Here is an 18483-nt window from a genome sequence, read left to right as displayed (position 1 = left end):
TTTAGTTCCAAAAGACTTCTACTCATGCAACTCACTATTCACATATCTCATTATCACTTTCTGCTGAACTCTCAAGAGCTTCTAAACATAAAGCTGGTTTTGAGAGCCAGCAAGTGATTTTATTTCAGTCAACATGAGCTGATTGCAAATTAGCAATTGCTTGTACTCAGCATCAAAGAAAAATTGTCAAAAATAAAAAACGACTTCAGAATGACATATGATACTCAGTTTGTCATTTTTATCTGTGGAACAGTAGAACATGACTTTACATCCTGGGTTTCTTCATGCCTTGCATCTTTTTGTCTCATGCTGCTTTCGTTTGCTGAAAAAAAAAAAAAAATTAATTCATATTAAAATGAAATTCCAGATTGAGTCCTAAAATGTGTAGAGGTGTGTTTTGTGTAAGCTAAACTTCTCTTCAAATAAACATGTACTTGTTGGGAGGGAGCTTGAAACTGAGAATACTGGAAAAATAACTGGCATAATAATAAGTTCATAAATATCCCCATCTCCCCGCCCCAGAAAAACAAAAAACCAAAAAAAAAACATGCACTAACTCCTGCTCTTCCTTTCTTCTCTTTCAATTTATTCTCCTTCGCAAAACGTGCCAACTTTGTGAGATGGTTTTTTTTTTTTTTTGTTGGGAAAGAAAAAGGGTGCGGAGAATCACAAGACATTGTAGTAACTTAAGTTGGAGATAGAAACATCCTCTTTGAGGAGAGAAAATGGCCCCATAGAAGCAGTCACACCAAGCATCTTAAAATACAGAATATTTCAGTTCTTTCACACAGCTTTAAAAAGTTACAAAAGCAAGAGACTGGTGAATTTTTCTTAGATAAATGGGCAAGGCTCATGAGTGCGGGGAGATTATGCAAAATGTGAGTACTATGTAGTTCAATTGATTAAGTCACTTGTCACTTTTGAACAGCTCTTGTAAACTTCTACTACATATGTAGATGAGCATTTGGAATAAAACTTACTCGTTTCTCTTCTTCCATCTTGGCCTTAATGAAAGAATAAATTGCAACTCCAGCAATTGCAATGACTGTTCCAATACCTGTTTGTGTTGAGATCTTGTTACCTGCAAGGAGCAAATTGTTAGATATAGATTTCATTGACTGATCCAAACTTTATTGACGTGTGTGTGTATACATATAGACACACAAAGTAGAAAAGACAATACTTACCAAAGGCCAGTATTGAGAACCCAATCACAAACACACGTTTCAGCACGTTGCCAACTGCATGCGTAAGAGGTGAAACCCGCTCCAATGTGTTGGTAGCCAACTGAAATTTCAGAAGGTAAATTGCATTTTATCATCCCAAAAACCATATAGTGATGTGTTAATTAGAGTAATGTATAGCATTGGGGACAATTCTCAGCAGTAGTCACGAAACTTTTAAACAGCCATTGCAGAAGAAACAAAAGAGCTGGATGGACAACATTACCAGTTGACACATAGTTAATATAAAGCTGAGGTCAGAACAAAGATGCTTAGATGTATACCTGATTGTAGAGATGGTAAAACATTCCCACCCAGAAAAGATCTGAGACAAACTTGAGTGTACCCACTTTTGCAATTGCATCAGCAAAACCATGCTTGACCAGTGAAGGTCCCTCAACCTGTTAAAACAAACACAATGGAAACAAGGAGCGGCTTTGAAAACTATATCATAGACATTTTACGGCAGTAATTATGAAGGGCCTCAAGCTTCTTTACTTACAATAATGGCAGGTGGAATACAGACAACGAGGGCAATGATAGAAATGTAAGCATATACATTAGTACTGTCCATATCAGTCTGCATAAAGAAGAAGCAGTCATTACAAGAATAAACATTTTTTAAATCAATTGGCAGCTGAACATGAAGAATAGCTGAGGGTTTCCTAAAAAGTCACCATGGCTTTCTTTGAATAGATACTCCTGTAAGTGAATGATATGTTGGATATCATAGCACTAATGAAGCCCGTCCAGTTGAATGAAAGTTCAGTCAATGAAGCCATGGACACACCTCCAGTCATGAATCAGACATAAAATAGGCATCATGTTTGCAATCCAAGCGCATATTAGAATTGATTAAAAAAATATAGAGAAGCCATGGTATTGGTACAACTTGAGAGAACAGAAGATACCAATAACAACAGGAGCTAGAGACAGCCATAGAGTGATGGGTATTGATTGTCCTAGTACGAACTGAGAAGCAGCAGCATTGAAGAAGGGCTCAAGAGCTGAAATTAAATAAAAACAGTACTGGTAATGACTCATAAATCAAATTGTCATGCGAAGTGAATGAAACAATGAAAAAGACACGAATAGAAATCAGTTACTTTACACCAAAAAAATTGGCATAATTGTCGTAGTCACCTTTGATGGTATGAGTAAATGAGACAGCAACTGCTGCAAAGGAGACATTGCTGGTGATATGGCCTACCGCATGACACACAGCCACAGGGATCAACAGCTTTAGGAGTTTAGAATCGATAGGCTGCACAGACAACCCAGTCATAAAAGATTATCAGTAAAGTATCAAAAAGAAAAATGATAAAAGAAATGCTAGTATAGAATGTTAACAAATATAATATGATGTTTCTACTTTTTACCGTGTCTCCCATTCCCTAATGTATCCACAAGCTTCATCAGATTTTTTATTCTAATATCTGCCACGCTTTATATCTGACAACTAATTTGCTCAGTAGCTCGTTCTTTAACAAGAGCTCCCTCACATACATTCCACATTGAGTCCGATATAGTCATTAGTTTTCTTCATCCTAATACAATATTCACTTAATCCCTTCTGAGTATTTTATTGCAACCACCATTTGGAAGATTTGCAAGGAATCTATAAAATAATGCAATAACAAATGCTACAAGGTACAACCACAGGATTTATTACACCTTAATGACTTAAAACATTGAAGGGACATAGACCAACAAGGAAAAGAAATCCAAACCTATACATATTACATCTTTACCAGTTCTCCATGCTAGTCTACTTCCATATGATTTTTTCGATCGACCTTTTCTCAGAAATAACACATAAAATAATAAAACGCATTCGGCCAAGTGAAATAATACTAATTTAGGAGTACAAAATTCCATGAAGCTCAATCTAAATCCTTCGCTAAATAATTAACAAGTGATGTACTAGTACAAATAAAATCAAATAACATAGAGTAAATTGGATTAGAGAGGCCCACTTACAGCGCGCTTGGGAAGGCCAACGGCCCAGCTAAATGAGCAGTAAACAACTCCGACCAGCAAATGAATAACTGACACAAAACTGCACACAACAAACTTTCCTGGTAAGAAACCGCGCGATTATTGAAAGACCAAATCATCAAAGGAAAATTAACAATTAACTTACTAAGGATAGGGAAAGTAATTGTAAATCTTCTTGTTTAAAATGTTGAATATCACGTTCAAGAAGTACCTGCAAGGAAAGGGTATTGCAGTAATTTGACATCGGGTGACGGTTATAGAGCTGTTGTTTAATCGTAAAAAGAAGTTAAACTAAGTCACGTGACCTACCACATGAAGAAAAAAAACCCGGTGACCAGGGCCGGGTACTTGTCGAAGAACCCGACCTTCGCTCCTCTGCAAGTATCATTTAAAAGAGTGATTAGTCTTGAGTTAATACGATCGAGTTTACCGTTTTAGAACGGAGGAGACGGACCTCACCCGGCGGAATCGCCTCCTTCGGCAGGCGAAGAAGTGGCGGCTAGGCAAGGCCGGAGAATCTCCCTTTTTCCTGAGAACAAGGCGGCAGCAGCATGCGAGCTCTCGAGGAGTAAAGCTGGACGTAGCTGTCTCCCCCAGATCACATTACCTCCTTCACCAACAGCTCCAATTGGCTTAACGGATACGAAGCTGAAGTTGTGGTTGCTCTCCCGCTGCAGCTTTCGGATGTTAGAGACAGTAGAGATGGTGGTGGCACGTGACAGCACTCGCGACTCCATGTTCCTGCTGTTGATAGAGAGGGAGAGCGAAATGTACTTGTCTTAGCTAGAGTGATCTCTTAATGCAGAGAGTTAGTGGCTGTGAGTGAGAGGGAAATTAACGTGCACGGAGGATGATATCTTACGCTGGGAGGACACGAGGACAGTTACTTTTAGCGGCTAATTTCATATTGCTTTTATTGAAGTTCCTTATCCTCTACGATGCGCAAAAGGCTAATATCCTACAATCACCATTATGATCATGTGGAAAGTGTTGATGAAGAAGAAGATATTTAATGGATGGTATACGGAGGAGTCGAGAAGAGAGTTACATGGTGGAACAGGTGGAAAGGGTCAAATTGTTGTGATGAAAGTTGATTGGTGGTGGACAATGTGAGGTGGAGGATAGGTGGGGCCTGCTTATCCCTAGTGAAAGGCCGAAGAGAGAGAGGTTGTCTAGTCCAGTCGTCGTATCCTGGCGCTGCTTTCTAAATCCTTAACGTTTCTGTCATGGTGACTTGTTATGGTGGCAACTGTTTATCACGAACAAATAGATGGTTTTTTTGCTCTTTCCAAAAGTCAAACTCGTAAATTAGCTGACCTTAGAATGCCCTAAGCAACCCAAAAGTTACAGATAGAGGCTGGTAGCTTTGTAGTTTTCTAGTCTTATTTAATTATTTATTATTAGAGAAGTTAGCGTAACATTAATCACATTTTATGTATGAAAGTGAAATTAATTACATTTTTTTAGGCCAAAGGACTATTTTCCAAGCAAGTTTATTTCAAAGTCACATTTATAAGATTTAAAAAATTTAAAATCTCACTTATTGATTAATTACAGTTAAAATTTTTTGTTGAAAATAGAGATAAAATTATTATTTCGTTAATAATATTAAAAAAATATAAAATTTATTATATTTTTTTCTCATAAGTTTTAAAAACTAACATTTCATCAATTTTAAAGTTTTTTAACTTTAAAATGTCATATTTTCTCTCCTAAAACCTTAGAAATTTTTTCTTTTTCTCTTGCCACTTTCTCCAACTATTTGGAAAGAACAACGACGAAGTGTATTCGTTGACGAAGAGATTCCAAATTCTTCATCGACGAAAAGATTTGGGTTCTAGCTCGTTTCGTCGATGAAGAGATCTAGGCTCTGAATCTCTTTGTGGAATTTCTTCACCCAGGTCTCATCAGATCTCTTTATCTCCGATGAAGAGGTCCATTTCAGATTTGTTTACATGCGTTGACCAATGATTTAGGATAGAGAGGGGAGATCGTCGGCACCGAAGAGGTGAAGAAAAAATTTGGAAGGAAAATACGACTTTTCAAAATTAAAAAATTTAGGTTAGATGGAGTTGTTAGTTTTAAAAAAAAAAAATCACAATTAATATTTATGGATATGGGGATATTTGTTTATGTATTTGGTGAAGTGGTATTTTATAATGTAAAATTATTATATATTTGACCAAGGGTTAATAGAAATTATACCATTCGAAACTATTTGACATTTAGCTGTATATAGGCTAAATAGATATTTTATTATATTTGGTGATTCGATATTTGTTAAATTTCATTTTTTTAATTATTTATAAAAATTGATATTTTTTAAATTTTGTATCAAATTTTTTAAGGTATACTCTTATTTATAATATCTAATAAAACTTTGAAATATGTTTGTCAATTAGGATTAGATTCAAATTAAATCGATTTAATTTTAAAAATCAGTTTGAATTCATTTAATTCAAATTTGAACTAAAAAAATTGATTTTTTTAAAACTAAACTAAATTTGAACTAAGATTTGACTTGATTCAGTTCAAATTTATTATTTGAATTGATAATTCATACATATGGCTTGGTCTAATTAGAAATCATAACTAGAATTTATAATTTAATTCAATTCAAATTTATGTATTTTTATTTCATATCCTAAAGCCATTTTTTATATAAAAATAAATAAAAATATGTCAATTTTCATATTTTATACTTTGTTCAGAAAAAAACAGGCACAAAATTTAAAAATTATACATTAAAAAACTTAAAATGAAAAAAATTTCAATTTATCCCTTTATTGGATAATGTTGAAAACTCCCCACAGTTGGAAAATCTCAAGCCCCACCACGCTTGGTGGAAAATTACAATTATCACCCACCACGCGATCCCACGTTCCCTGCACTGTTTGAAAAATCGCAAAAACTCTCCCTGTCTCCATTCCCGCACTGTTTGGGCTCGTCAAATATGGTGTTCTACCATTTAAAATGGTCTCGATCATTTTACAAGTAATTATCAAGCATCGCAATCATACATTTCCTTGTTGCTAACCAGAGTTTCAAAATAAAAAATATGATTCAAGTTATCATTTTTGTTTTGAGTTTATCCTGTTGCAAGTACGTAAGCATTTGGGCAATTGAGCTTATGGGAGATATGTATTAATTAGAAACACTCTTTGAAAACAAACCTAATGTCATCAAATAATCTACTTGGTTTTGCAGGTGTAAAATCTTAGGGCACAAATATATTCTGCGGGGTATCTGTCAGGTGTCAAAGCCAAGTGAGTTATTTCTTTGTGAAATGTGAACCATTGTTTCCTTTCCTTAAATCTGCGCAAATCTCTTTTTCCCATATTGCATGGGTTTAAGTCTGACGCACACCACTTGTTCGATGAAACGACTAAAAGAAGTTGAGAACAAGTTTTTTGAGAATCCAGTTATGTTTAATTGATAGTTTTAAGCATGATGTAGCCACATTTGGTCTTATGATCTCTAGGTTAGTGTCTGCTAATCAGTTAAAACAAGCTGAGGATCTTCTTGACAGAATGAAGAAAGAGAGTTGTAAAACAAAGAAAATATATTGCTCTCTATTTGTAGGGGCTATGGACGTGTTAATTGCCGGTTGATGCTATTCGGGTTTGCTATAGGATGAAGGGAGTGTGAACCTACTGAAAAGTCTTTCAGTACCACGTTTGGTATTCTTGTGAAGAGAATCAATTAAGGACAGCATTTAGGTTTTATATGTATGTGCAAGTAATGAGTATTCCGATTAGTGTTGCATCCCTTAATGTTCTGATCAAAGTTCTGTGTAAGAACAGTGGGACAATTGATGCTGCTATTTTAATATTTCGTGAGATTCCTCATCACCAGTGCACTCCAGATTCATATGCGCATGGTACTTTGATCAATGGGTTGTGTAGATTGGAAAACGTAGATGAAGCAAAGGAGCTGTTCAAAGAGGTGGGGATAAAAGGGTGTTCACCAATTCTTTTTACTTACATCTCTGTAATCCATGGTTTGTGCAAATGTGGGAATGTAGATGAAGCTATGGGATTGTTTGAAGAGATGAGGAGCAAAGATATAGATCCAAGTGTGTTTACTTATAGTTCTTTAATGGATGGGTTGTGCAAGGGTGCATGTTCTTCACAAGCTATGGAGCTATTTGAGATGATTATTAGCAAACATCATAGACCTAACCTGATAACATAGAGTATTTTAATGAATGGTCTATGTAAAGAAGGGAAACTCGAAGAAGCCAGGGAAATTCTTGATAGGATGAAGCTTCAGGGCTTGAAACCAGATGCAGGGTTAGACAGCAAGATCATTAAAAAATTTCTTCTGCAATATCAGCAAATTTCAAGGGGCTGCAAACTTCCTTGATGTGATGGTTGTTCAGGGGATTTCACCAAATCAATTAACTTGGAGTCTCCATGCTAGCATTCATAATATTGTTGTTCAAGGCCTCTGTAAAAGTGATGCAAATTGAGCATTTCAAGTCTATCTAAGTATGCAGACTAGGGGTATCACAATTGAAGCTGGAACTTATGGGCACTCATAACAAGCTTTTGTAAGAATGGTGACCTTCATAAAACTACTGGCATGTGGATGAAATGGTGCTTGATGGATGCATTCCAGACGAGGGAACATGGAGTGTGGTGGTGAGTGAATTTTGGGATCGGCAGAAAGTGCAAAAAGCTGCTAAATTGTAACAGGCTGAGTTAATAAAAGAATTTGTTGAACATGAAGAAGACACCCGATGTCGAGATGCATGATTCCAAACTGCAAGGTATTGTGTACCATAACTTTTAACCCGCTTTTTACCGTTTGAAGTTTTAATATACTTATTTACAGCACCATGCACTTCTTATTTATCAATCATATTTTGGGTTGCGGAACTTGGAAGTATTTTATGCTTTGTCAATAATTTAACAGATTACTAAGTTTATAGATGTCAAGTTCTTGTATGGATTGGGACATAGGAAACTCTATGATTTCTTACAAAATAGAAATGCTTAAGTTCTCTTTCCTTAATTGTTTCTGCATGTAATGAAAATAGGCTTCTACACCCTTAATGAGAAAATGGGAAAGAGGTTGCATTATTTTACTTTCTCTCCCACTGTGACGCTATACAATCTGTGATTATAATTTTCTTTGTCTTTTAAGTTTTTGATGCAAGTTTGTACATCAAAAAGAGTTTTCCAAAGTATGATAGACTGATATTGGTGTATTGTTGCATTTCAAAAACTTGCAGTAGACTCTCAGCACTAAAAAATTTAAATGATTCAGGGTCTGAATTAATCAGTTAAGCATGTATAAATATCAAGAACCAGTATCATTTTATGACTCCATTCATATGCAATTCCACAAGAAATTATTGGGCCCAATCACGAGCGTTATGGATTTATGGGGGAGTGGGTATAGCCCTTCTTGATTAATTTTTTTGAATGAGACTGGAAAGTCATCATGGAATTATTCTCTCATTTGAATTACTTTTTGAAGATAATAACCTTGTCATTTTTAGCATTCAAGAATGGTACTTTCAAAGAGAAAAAATAATAATAATAGTAATAATAAATACCCAGGAACCCGCAACTTACATGACTTTGAGAAAAATAGCAGTGAAGAGCAAACCAGTGGAAAGCAAACTTAATTACTGGTCAGTGGAAAGCCAATTCCATGGCGCCGGGTAGGAAACACAACAAACAACATGCTACAAATGATACCAATCCCAACTGGCAAAGCTGTGAGCATCTCCTGAGTCTCATCTGAAGGTGTTGGGTCGAAACAATTCACCACATTCTGGTCAAACAGTGCAACAGCTGCAAATACCAGTATTGACATGAAGGCATGCATGAAATCTATAAACCGCAGTCGATATTTTTGAGCAAATTCTGGTGGAATTGTTGCTGAACCATCAATGATCCACAAGCCCCTTATTGTGGCAAATCCATAGCAGATATTTCCATTCTTGTCTTTAAAGCTGTCTGTGAAGCTTAGTAGAAAACATGATAAACCACAGAGGGCTACAAGCCCAGCAGTCATGGACCGGCTGACCGAATCACAATTACCTCCATTTGTGAATATGGGTGATAGAAGTTGGAATGCAAGAACTGTTCCTGTTGGTAGAAGATGGGCCAAATGAGCCGTGCTTTGAAACGTCTGACTAATAGCTTTTTGTATCATGTTTCTCCTTTCCATTTCAGGTAGGGTCATATTTTGCAAGAGAGGGAGTTTTTGTTCCTCATGATGATGAGAGTCAGCTTCCACCTTAATCTCCATGAAGCAAAACTTTAAAAACTTCGGTGAGTTTCTAATACTTTGTTCTCCTATCTGCTGTTGATTTTTATGTCTCAGTTTTTTGTCAATACATTGGCGTGTTTATAAGCAGTGTAATGAGATGTTGCATATTGAGTGGGGGTAGAGAGAGGAGAGAGTAGTTTGTGTTGACTTGCAAGAAACAGAAACCGAAATGTGGATGAAGTGCTTTTTCCAGAACTGCAGGGAGAGATGAGGTGTCAAGTTTGCTTTTAATAATTAGTTAGAAAAACTTTGAAGGGAATGTTGCCTAATGTACATGAGAGAAATTGCCTGATGAAATACGTGAAGCTTAATTCATTTTGCTGTTCTGATTTGGTGGGGTTCTACATCTGTTGCTTTTGTTTTATAATATGTTCAATGTTGAATAGATAGAGCTTGGATTTGCCTTTAACTTATATGATATGTCTAGTTTAGGTGTTTACTCTTTAAAATATAGGAATTGCTGACAAAAGAAGGGGTCATATTACGCTACTTTTCCCATAAGTATTTATATCCTTGCACGCCATATGATATGTTGCTTGGCTGAGGTAAGAGCTACACCAGCGAGCTTAGCTTTTTCCCTTTTAAGAAATAAAGAATTATATTAAACAAAAAAATAAAGTGAAAAGATATGAGAGCGCATGACCAAACAAATGTTAAAAAAAAAAAAAAAGGCAAAAATGAAAAATAGAAAATAAGTAATGTTATATATGCACACTTTTGGTATACAATTTGAGAATATAGATAATGTATCATTATGTGATTTAATGTTATTTTATCTTTAATTCAAAATAATTTAATATATAATAACACTAACATAAAATTAATGAGGTAAATGATGAATAAGCATATAAAAAACAAAAAAAAAAAAAAAGATGCCCATGAGTGTCGGCTGGAAAGATTAGCTGACTCTATAATTCCAGCTTTTATTCTGCAAGTGTTTATGGATCTTCAAAATACTCAGACAGGATGATTTAACATTATTTTCTTGGGCACTTTGTAACCTAATTGAAAAAGATATAAATTAATAAATAGCATAATCTAATACCATGGATTGTAACTTTTTACATTTGGAATTGGGTTATGTCCCCTGACTAAGTTTTTAGGCCAGGCCGAAACAAAGCGGGCATTTTTTACATCCCTATTCTCAGTTATCAGCCCGCTATCAGAACTAAACTAAAAACGGCAGCATGATATGTGGGGCGACGAGTTCGGCCGGGCCGTGGAACAAAGGACTTGTTAGATGTTGTGTTGGGGCAAGCAAAGCCCACGAAACACTTTACACTTGTCTTCCCCTGGCAACGTTTCTGGGTCTCTTTCTTGACTGATGAAACACAACTTTGCAGAGTTTGGTTTTTTCGCCCTTTGGAGATTATGTAAAGTATCCGACCTTTCCTGTTTACATGTGAAAATTAAACCCCAGATCTATATAACTTCCATTTTTTCGTACCACTTTTTACAAATATATAAACACCTTTGTAACAGTCGTCTGCTTTTCGGCTGAAATCCCTCAAAGGTAATAACAGCTGAAATCCCTCATTGTTAATAACCAACATTATTTGTCACTTCTAATAATGTTTTCAAGACTGCATAAATAATAACAGCATCAAAATGGGTCCAGTAGTTGTAATTTTGTGTCCATAAAAAACCTCCAAGATTAATGAACAAAAATTATGAACGCCCATGAGCCATAGTAGAACAGAAACACAGAATCAAAACGACAATTTTCTGTCCAATCTCAACCATTTTTTAGAGTAAATATAGAGCAGTGATAATGAAAATGAAAAGTGGGAATTGGAATAAGGCAGTCTTTTCACAGACAGCTCATGAAAGCTAAAAGACCTATTTGCACAAACAAGTACGTTGATAGGTTGTGACACTTGCAATATTTTTGAGAATTTCCCAAATTATTAAACACCAGAAACTTTGCATTCAATGGGTTTGCCTTTTTGAGTTTCTTTGTATAAATTGATTGGTAGAGTGACTAGCTGGCCTTGCCCTCAAGGTCTAGTGGCAAAAACATCAATCATACCCATGTGAATGGCATTTCACCAAGCAAGTTGGTTTCATAATCAATATATCAATAAGTTTAATATTAATATGTTGTGAAAAGACTTTGAGCATATATTCTCTTGTTTGAATACCATCATTTTTGTAACTCAAACTATTTTTAAGGATTACCATCAACATTTTGCTTTTCGCATTAACATGAAATCAATATAGTTTACCAGTAAATTATCAAACACTTAAAAGGGTTCCATTTCCTTGTCTTCTTCTTCTTCTTAGAGTGTCACGGGTAGTGGGTTTCAAATTTTTTAAGTTTTTAGCTTGCAAGCAAGCATAGACATCAAATCAATTTCTATTTTTCATGAATTTCCCTCATCATTTCTTCTCTTTATCAGATCAAAGAAGAAGCTTTTAAATATATTTTTAAGTAAATGCCAAAATCTAAAGCTTAGAGAGAGCACTTTAGAATATGTGGTAAGATTCTTGACACAGTTTCTGTGAAAGAACATTCATGCCAGTTGGGACTGGTTGATGAAACCACAAGCGACATGACTTTTTCCATCTCTCAATCACTTCTTCTTGTACAATTTTGGCTCTTTCTTTTCATCAACAACTAGCAAAAATTTTAAAAAAATAATAATAAAGATGAACTCCTTTGTTTGAAATTGAAGGCCCCGCCCCAAAAAGAAAGAAAGTTCTAAGACTTTCTAGCTTTTAACACTATTCAATTTCATAGATTAGTTGTTTATTTTTATTTTTTGACATGTAAAAAGAATTCCCAGGTCATAAATAAATTATTTTGATTGTTTTCTCAACTTCATTTATTTCTTCATTCCAGAGGGGTGGTCATTTTGGCGTTGGTTGAATAGAAAGGTGAGTCTTCTGTCAGTTTAAAGCAAGTAATGAGCATTGTCTCAGTAAAAGTCCAGATCTGCCTGAAAACTCATCCGTAACAAGTCCCAAGGCATTGGCAGAATCTCATTTGTTTTTTTTCATGATAAAGGATTAATAGCTTTAAGTGTTTTATTAAACTAGAGATCAACATTCAACATTACAAAAAATTAAACAAAAATCTTAACCAATTCTAACACCACTGTAATGATTCACAAGGATAGGAAATTGAGAAGGGTTTGTCACAAAAGAAGAGAAATGTCATTAAACCCATTTCCCACCCCCCCCTCTCAAAAATGAGGGGTGGCAGGTTGGTAGATGAAGAAATGAAGCATAAAAGGACAAGGCCAAACGACTATTTCCCACCCAAGGTTTAGCGTTTTCTCAAAAGTCCCCCCTTTAACTATGGAAACACCAAACACCCACCCATGACCAGTTAGATTTAACCAAACCCTAACGGTGGTAGAGGTAAAATCGTCATTTTAGCTATAATATTAAAAATAAACTAAAATATAATCTAATTTTGCCCCCCTAAACTTTAAAAACTGAAATTTTCCCCCGCTTAAGTTTTAAAAAATGGCAGTTTCACCCTAGGGTTTGGTTTTGAAATCTCCGGCGACCTCTCCGGCTCCGTTGCCGACGGCCGCTCCCTCCGGAAGCAACCTCTCCTTCCGGCGATCTCTTTCCTCCCATTTGGAGGTCCGATCGGTGCCCGGAGACTCCGTGAGAGACGAAGACTTCATCGGGAAGACGAAGAACTTCGTCTTCCCGACGAAGTCTTCGTCTCCCACAGCGTCTCCAGTCGTCGATCGGACCTCCAAATGGGAGGAAAGAGATCGCTGGAAGGAGAGGTTGCTTCCGGAGGGAGCGGCCGTCGGCAACGGAGCCGGAGAGGTCGCCGGAGATTTCAAAACCAAACCCTAGGGTGAAACTGTCATTTTTTAAAACTTAGGCGGGGGGAAAATTTCAGTTTTTAAAGTTTAGAGGGGCAAGAGGAGATAAAATTTTCAGCCGTTAGGGTTTGGTTAAATCTAACCGGCCATGGGTGGGTGTTTGGTGTTTCCATAGTTAAAGGGGGGACTTTTGAGAAAACGCTAAACCTTGGGTGGGAAATAGTCATTTGGCCAAAGGACAATTATAATTATAGTTCAGACTCAAATGGGTAGGAGCTATCATCGCCTTTACTATTTTTTTTTTTTTTTTTTTGCCTTCTTTTTCTACCTTATTATAATGAAATTTTACATAAACTACCCTCAAAGTTTGTAAAAGTAAAAAATTGACATTGATTTTAACCCACAAATCTTGGCTTGTGGGTTCCCTAAAAATCTTTAAAACAAGTTATTTTGGGCACAGAACAGTGGCATCACTGAGGTTGTGTTGTTCTAAAGTTTTGTTTTTGACATTTTTAATTGTAATAAAGAGTAGATCATGATTGAATTAGTAATTCACTTAAGATGTTTGGTTTTGGACCATTGATAATGATTAGGAGAATGTTTCAGTACATTTAATAACAGAACTACTATATACTAGGTAGCTTCCCACCGCATGGACATTTGGCATTAACAAGCCTCCATATATGACTCTTGTGTGTGAAAACATTTACTACAAAATGGAGAGAAGTCAAAAATACAGGCTAATAATGACAGTGGCTCATGCCTACATGTATCCTCCCTTTCTCTTTGTATGGAGATGATCCGGATTTTATATAAAATACTCTCTCAATTCTTTCAATTCTCATTCATCTTTCTTCCTAAATACCCACATAATTATGGAAATTTATATTGGATGTAGTCTTAATAAGCTATTAATCAAAGTAATTAAGGTCTAAAAGACCCACATGACATGAACAGGTATGGAGTAGCACATCATGAAACATATAATAATGTTATTAATGTCACTTGCATAATTTTATTCTAATATATGAATTTATAGGAACTTAATTTAATATACCTGAAATTAATATCCAACTCTCCAATTTATGGGTGTTTGTTCATCCAAGGACAATAATAAATTTTCCTTGAATTAAATGGGTCATTCAAACATTTTGTTACGTAAGTGTGACATTTTAAGAAGCCCAGCGCGGTAGGTGTGTCAAGTAACCAAAGGAGTTATTTTCATTTAAGGCTTAGTCAAATGTTAAATTCTGACCTGTTAAATTTTTAAAATTTAAATATATATTTATGAATTATTAAAATTAATAAAATCAATCAATTAATTATAGGAGTAAAATTATTATTTAATCATTAATATTGAAAGATGGATAAAATTTTATCTTTTTTTTTTTTGAATCTAAAAATTAATAATTTTTTTTTCAAATTAGCATGTTCATTTTTTCTCTCTCTATTTTTACTAAAAAATTATAAAATATTTATTCTATGTTAGGACACATTTGTAATTATTTAAATTTTTTAAAGAAGTTTTAACATTAAAGATTTAAGTGATATATAAATAAAAGAATAATACAAGAAAGAGACTAACTAAAAATATATATATCCTTTTTCACATTTTATTCTTAATTATAGTGATTTTGATTATTTTTACTTTATTCTGAATTTTATTTTTATTAGAAAAATTTTCCATTGCATAAAAAATGATCAGTGAGAATAGGATTAGATTTAAATCGAATCTATTCGAGTTTAGTTTGAACAAGTCTGAAACAAGTCAGTCTTAGGCAAATTTGAGCTCGAGCTACTCATCAAATTTTTTAATTAAAAATTTTGATACAAAATAATGTCATTTTGATTAGTATATATTAAAATAACATTATTTTAATAACAAAAAATGAGTCAAATTAAACTTGAATCGAATTTGAGTTTAACTTTTATGAACTCAATGAGCTTGAACTTAAACTTAAGTTCAGTAATATATGAATTGAGTCAAGCTTAAACTCGATTTGGTTGGAATCTAGCTTTGTGAGAATCCAATTTTGCAAGCCGAATTACTGTCTCCATCTGTATGCCAATATTTATCTACCCAACGAATTCCGCTCGAGAATTTACCAACAGGAACATGGAAGTGGCATCATGGGTGGACTTACATCAATTGATTGGCCATGATTGTGTGTGAGGTAAGGTAAGGTAAAATTCTCGTCATCATAATGACACATTTATTATTATTATTATTAGTAATAATGAACCCCATTTCCAATTTTTAATTTCACTGATCGCCCTCCATCTACGCAGGTGACATCTCTCATCGATTATTATATTTATGTCATCGTTTTACCAAACTTATTCTGTCCAATCTTTATCCTCATGTTGCCTCACCATTATCTAAATTAAAATGAAACTTTTATTTTTTTTCTTCAAAAGAAAATTGAAAAAACTAAATTCATATTTTAATGAATCTAAAAATTAGTAAAACTAATTAAAAATTAGATTTAAAAGAAAAATTTAAATTCAAATCTTAATTATGTTTATAAAATTTTAATTTATTTATTATAATAATTATAAATATATCACCTGTCTAACCGATTGGAGGTCTCTAATTATTCAAAAAAATGTATTTCAATTTTTCTGTTTTTACCTAAGTAAGGGTTTTTTTTTTTTTTTAAGTAAATTGTTCATTTTTACGAACTTTTGGTAATTATGGCTTTTAAGAAGTTAATTGAAGAAATTGGCTTACAGCTTCAAGGGAGAACATATTGGGAAGTGGGAACCGGAACAGAGTAATTAGAAGTGAAATGTGGGCCCCTTTTGAATCAAAATTAGTTGACTTTTCTGATAAAACGTTTCCGCATGTATGCCACGTTAACGTGTATGGGACCCTTGAGTCCTTCTCCATTCTGCAACATCACTTCATAGGCACACCTCAATTTCATTATTTCATTTTCAGGCCCCTATCTAAATTTATTACCATCTATCAACGGCCAAAACACATTTTTCCACCCAAAGTATATTGAAATCCCATTGCCAACGGTTAAGGATTGAAAATATAAATATTCTCCTTTTTATTAAATTTTATTTTTATTACAAAAATAAAATTATTATTTAAAATTTTGATTGAAATCCATTTTTTAGTATTATTTTTAAGATTTAAAAATTTTATTTTTATTCTCTAATTTTATATTGGCTAGATTTAAAAACTCATATTTTTCTTTTCGAGTCAAGAATTGTAAACTTTTTTTTTTATACAATCACCCTCAACTTTTAAAAAAATTATAGTTGCACCTAGCTTTTTTTTCCCTTTATTTTTAGTGATGATAGTCGAATCTTTTCCTCCTCCTTTCCCTCTCCCTCTTAGGCACCCTCCTTTGTTATCCAACGATTTTCGTCTCATATGAGTCTTTGTTTTAAAACTAACAAAATATAAATCAGAGAAAAATTGTGAGTTTTTAAAATTAAAATAAAAAATAATATAAAATTTTATTTTTAAAATTTTACTAAAGTAATCATTATAATTTTAGAATTATTAGATTTTGTTAATTTTAATAGCTTATAAATGAATATTATATTTTTAAAAATTAACAAATAAAAGTTTAACAACGGACTAAACCTTACATGGAAATAAGTTTTTTAGCCAAACTTTAAATTATGTTAATTAATTGTTGATAACAAATTTTATCAACAAAAGTTGAATATGTTCAAAGAAATTTTTGTGGTAAAACATAAAGCAGTCACATATAGAATAGATAGTAAAACACTAAATTTTTACAGCAGCTAGTGGTAATTATTAATCTACCAAATTTCTGAATGAAATTAACTCTCACATTCAAAGAAATTTCCTAGCTTACTTAAACTAGGAATTTCTGCCATTCATTAATTGTCTAATATTCCCCTTTTCAACTTCCTTCATACCAGTTTTATATTGAACAATAAAATTTATCAAATGAAAGTGACTTGACTGAAATTAATAATTTCTGTCTTTATTAGCACATAATTTGTTCAAAGGTTTGAACTAAACCAAATTTGAGTTTGTTTAAGCTTTCGTTTAAATTGATTTGAGTGAAGTCAAATTTGAGATGGAGTTCAAGTTTTTTGACTTTGTTTAAAAGATGTTTGAGTTTTGTTTGATACTAAAATAATATCGTTTTAGTGTGATTAAAATGATGTTATTTTAATTTATTTATATCAATTTTTTAAAAATCATGAATTTAACTATTTAAACATCCATAAAATTTAAACTCAACATTAAAAAATTTTTAATTTTTAAATTTAAGCTCAAGTTTAATTTCAAATTAGATCGGTTTAGAGTGTGTATACGATAATAGAGTCGTTCGGTTCTCAGAAAATAAAGATTATTTTGATAATATATTTTTTATTACTTATATTATTTTATTTAATTTATCAATATAAAAATTATGATAATTTTCTATTACTAATAATCATGTAACAAATAATATAATTTAATTATTATTTTTATTTTAGATATTAAAAAATTATCAAAATAATTTTAATTTGATTATAACTATATTTTTATTTATTAATTTTTTAAAAAATAATTATATTTTTAATTAATATAACAAATACTAGAAAATATATTTTAAAATAATTATATCTAAATATATTTAAATAAAATAATATATTAATATTTTTTATTATCTTTAATAAAATATAATAATTATTTATATTTATTAATTTTTTAAATAATATATCTTAAAAATAGTCTATCAAATTTGATAGTAAATACCCAAATAAAATCTCCTGGCCAAATCTCTGTCCCTGCTATTAAACAGGTCAAGTTTGACCCCCCTGACTGCCAAATTGACCATCTCTATTTGGGGATTATTTAATTGCGGGCTCAACAGCTTCTTAATTTTAAAAACAATGTAACCGTCACTCGGTCATCTTCATGCACGCAAAACGCTCCCACATCACGCTTGACCCGAGTCAGCGTAGATAGTGATAAGCCATCCTTGTGTATTGTGCTCACAAAACACAATATTACTGCTGTCTCAATTTCATAAATTACTCCAGTAAAACATCAACCGTAAGATTTCTTTTCCTCGAGATCCAGATAAGACCAACGCGATGGTTGCTAGATCATAATAGCAATACATGAGCCTAACCACATATTAACATTATTCCAAAATACTGTCACTGTCTCTTTCTTCTCCTCTTCAAATATATTCACGCCAAGTCTC

General features: G+C 33.2%; 2 protein-coding genes and 1 pseudogene across 2 annotated transcripts; 1 reads left to right on the top strand and 2 right to left on the bottom strand.

Moving 5' to 3' along the window:
- On the bottom strand, positions 1-4300 carry LOC123217962 (triose phosphate/phosphate translocator, chloroplastic-like). The gene is made up of 12 exons (XM_044639071.1): positions 3681-4300; positions 3531-3596; positions 3367-3432; positions 3204-3282; positions 2367-2487; positions 2135-2230; positions 1901-2013; positions 1726-1803; positions 1508-1624; positions 1188-1287; positions 981-1081; positions 1-322 (listed from the first exon to the last, which is right to left on the bottom strand). Exons 1-12 carry the CDS (start codon positions 3956-3958, stop codon positions 305-307), a joined length of 1233 nt encoding a protein of 410 aa, XP_044495006.1. The 5' UTR covers positions 3959-4300; the 3' UTR covers positions 1-304.
- A 1037-nt stretch (positions 4301-5337) lies between these two features.
- On the top strand, positions 5338-8310 carry LOC123218886 (annotated as a pseudogene).
- Positions 8311-8759: 449 nt separating this feature from the next.
- On the bottom strand, positions 8760-9915 carry LOC123219312 (protein DMP4-like). Its single transcript, XM_044641195.1, has one exon. The coding sequence runs from the start codon at positions 9483-9485 to the stop codon at positions 8853-8855; it is 633 nt and encodes a 210-aa protein (XP_044497130.1). The 5' UTR covers positions 9486-9915; the 3' UTR covers positions 8760-8852.
- Positions 9916-18483: the final 8568 nt, after the last annotated feature.

This window comes from Mangifera indica, chromosome 6 (assembly GCF_011075055.1).
Source record: "Mangifera indica cultivar Alphonso chromosome 6, CATAS_Mindica_2.1, whole genome shotgun sequence".
Classification (NCBI taxonomy): Eukaryota; Viridiplantae; Streptophyta; class Magnoliopsida; order Sapindales; family Anacardiaceae; genus Mangifera; species Mangifera indica.
This window is presented reverse-complemented; position numbering and strand designations above follow the sequence as displayed.

Bases quoted from the DNA above. Each gene is read 5' to 3' on its own strand.
- LOC123217962 (XM_044639071.1), bottom strand. From the start codon at position 3,958: ATGGAGTCGCGAGTGCTGTCACGTGCCACCACCATCTCTACTGTCTCT. The intron at 3,433-3,530 runs GTAGGTCACGTG...CTTTCCTTGCAG, and splicing joins GGGTTTTTTTTCTTCATGTG to GTACTTCTTGAACGTGATAT. The intron at 2,014-2,134 runs GTATCTTCTGTT...TCATGACTGGAG, and splicing joins TCTAGCTCCTGTTGTTATTG to GTGTGTCCATGGCTTCATTG.
- LOC123219312 (XM_044641195.1), bottom strand. From the start codon at position 9,485: ATGGAGATTAAGGTGGAAGCTGACTCTCATCATCATGAGGAACAAAAA.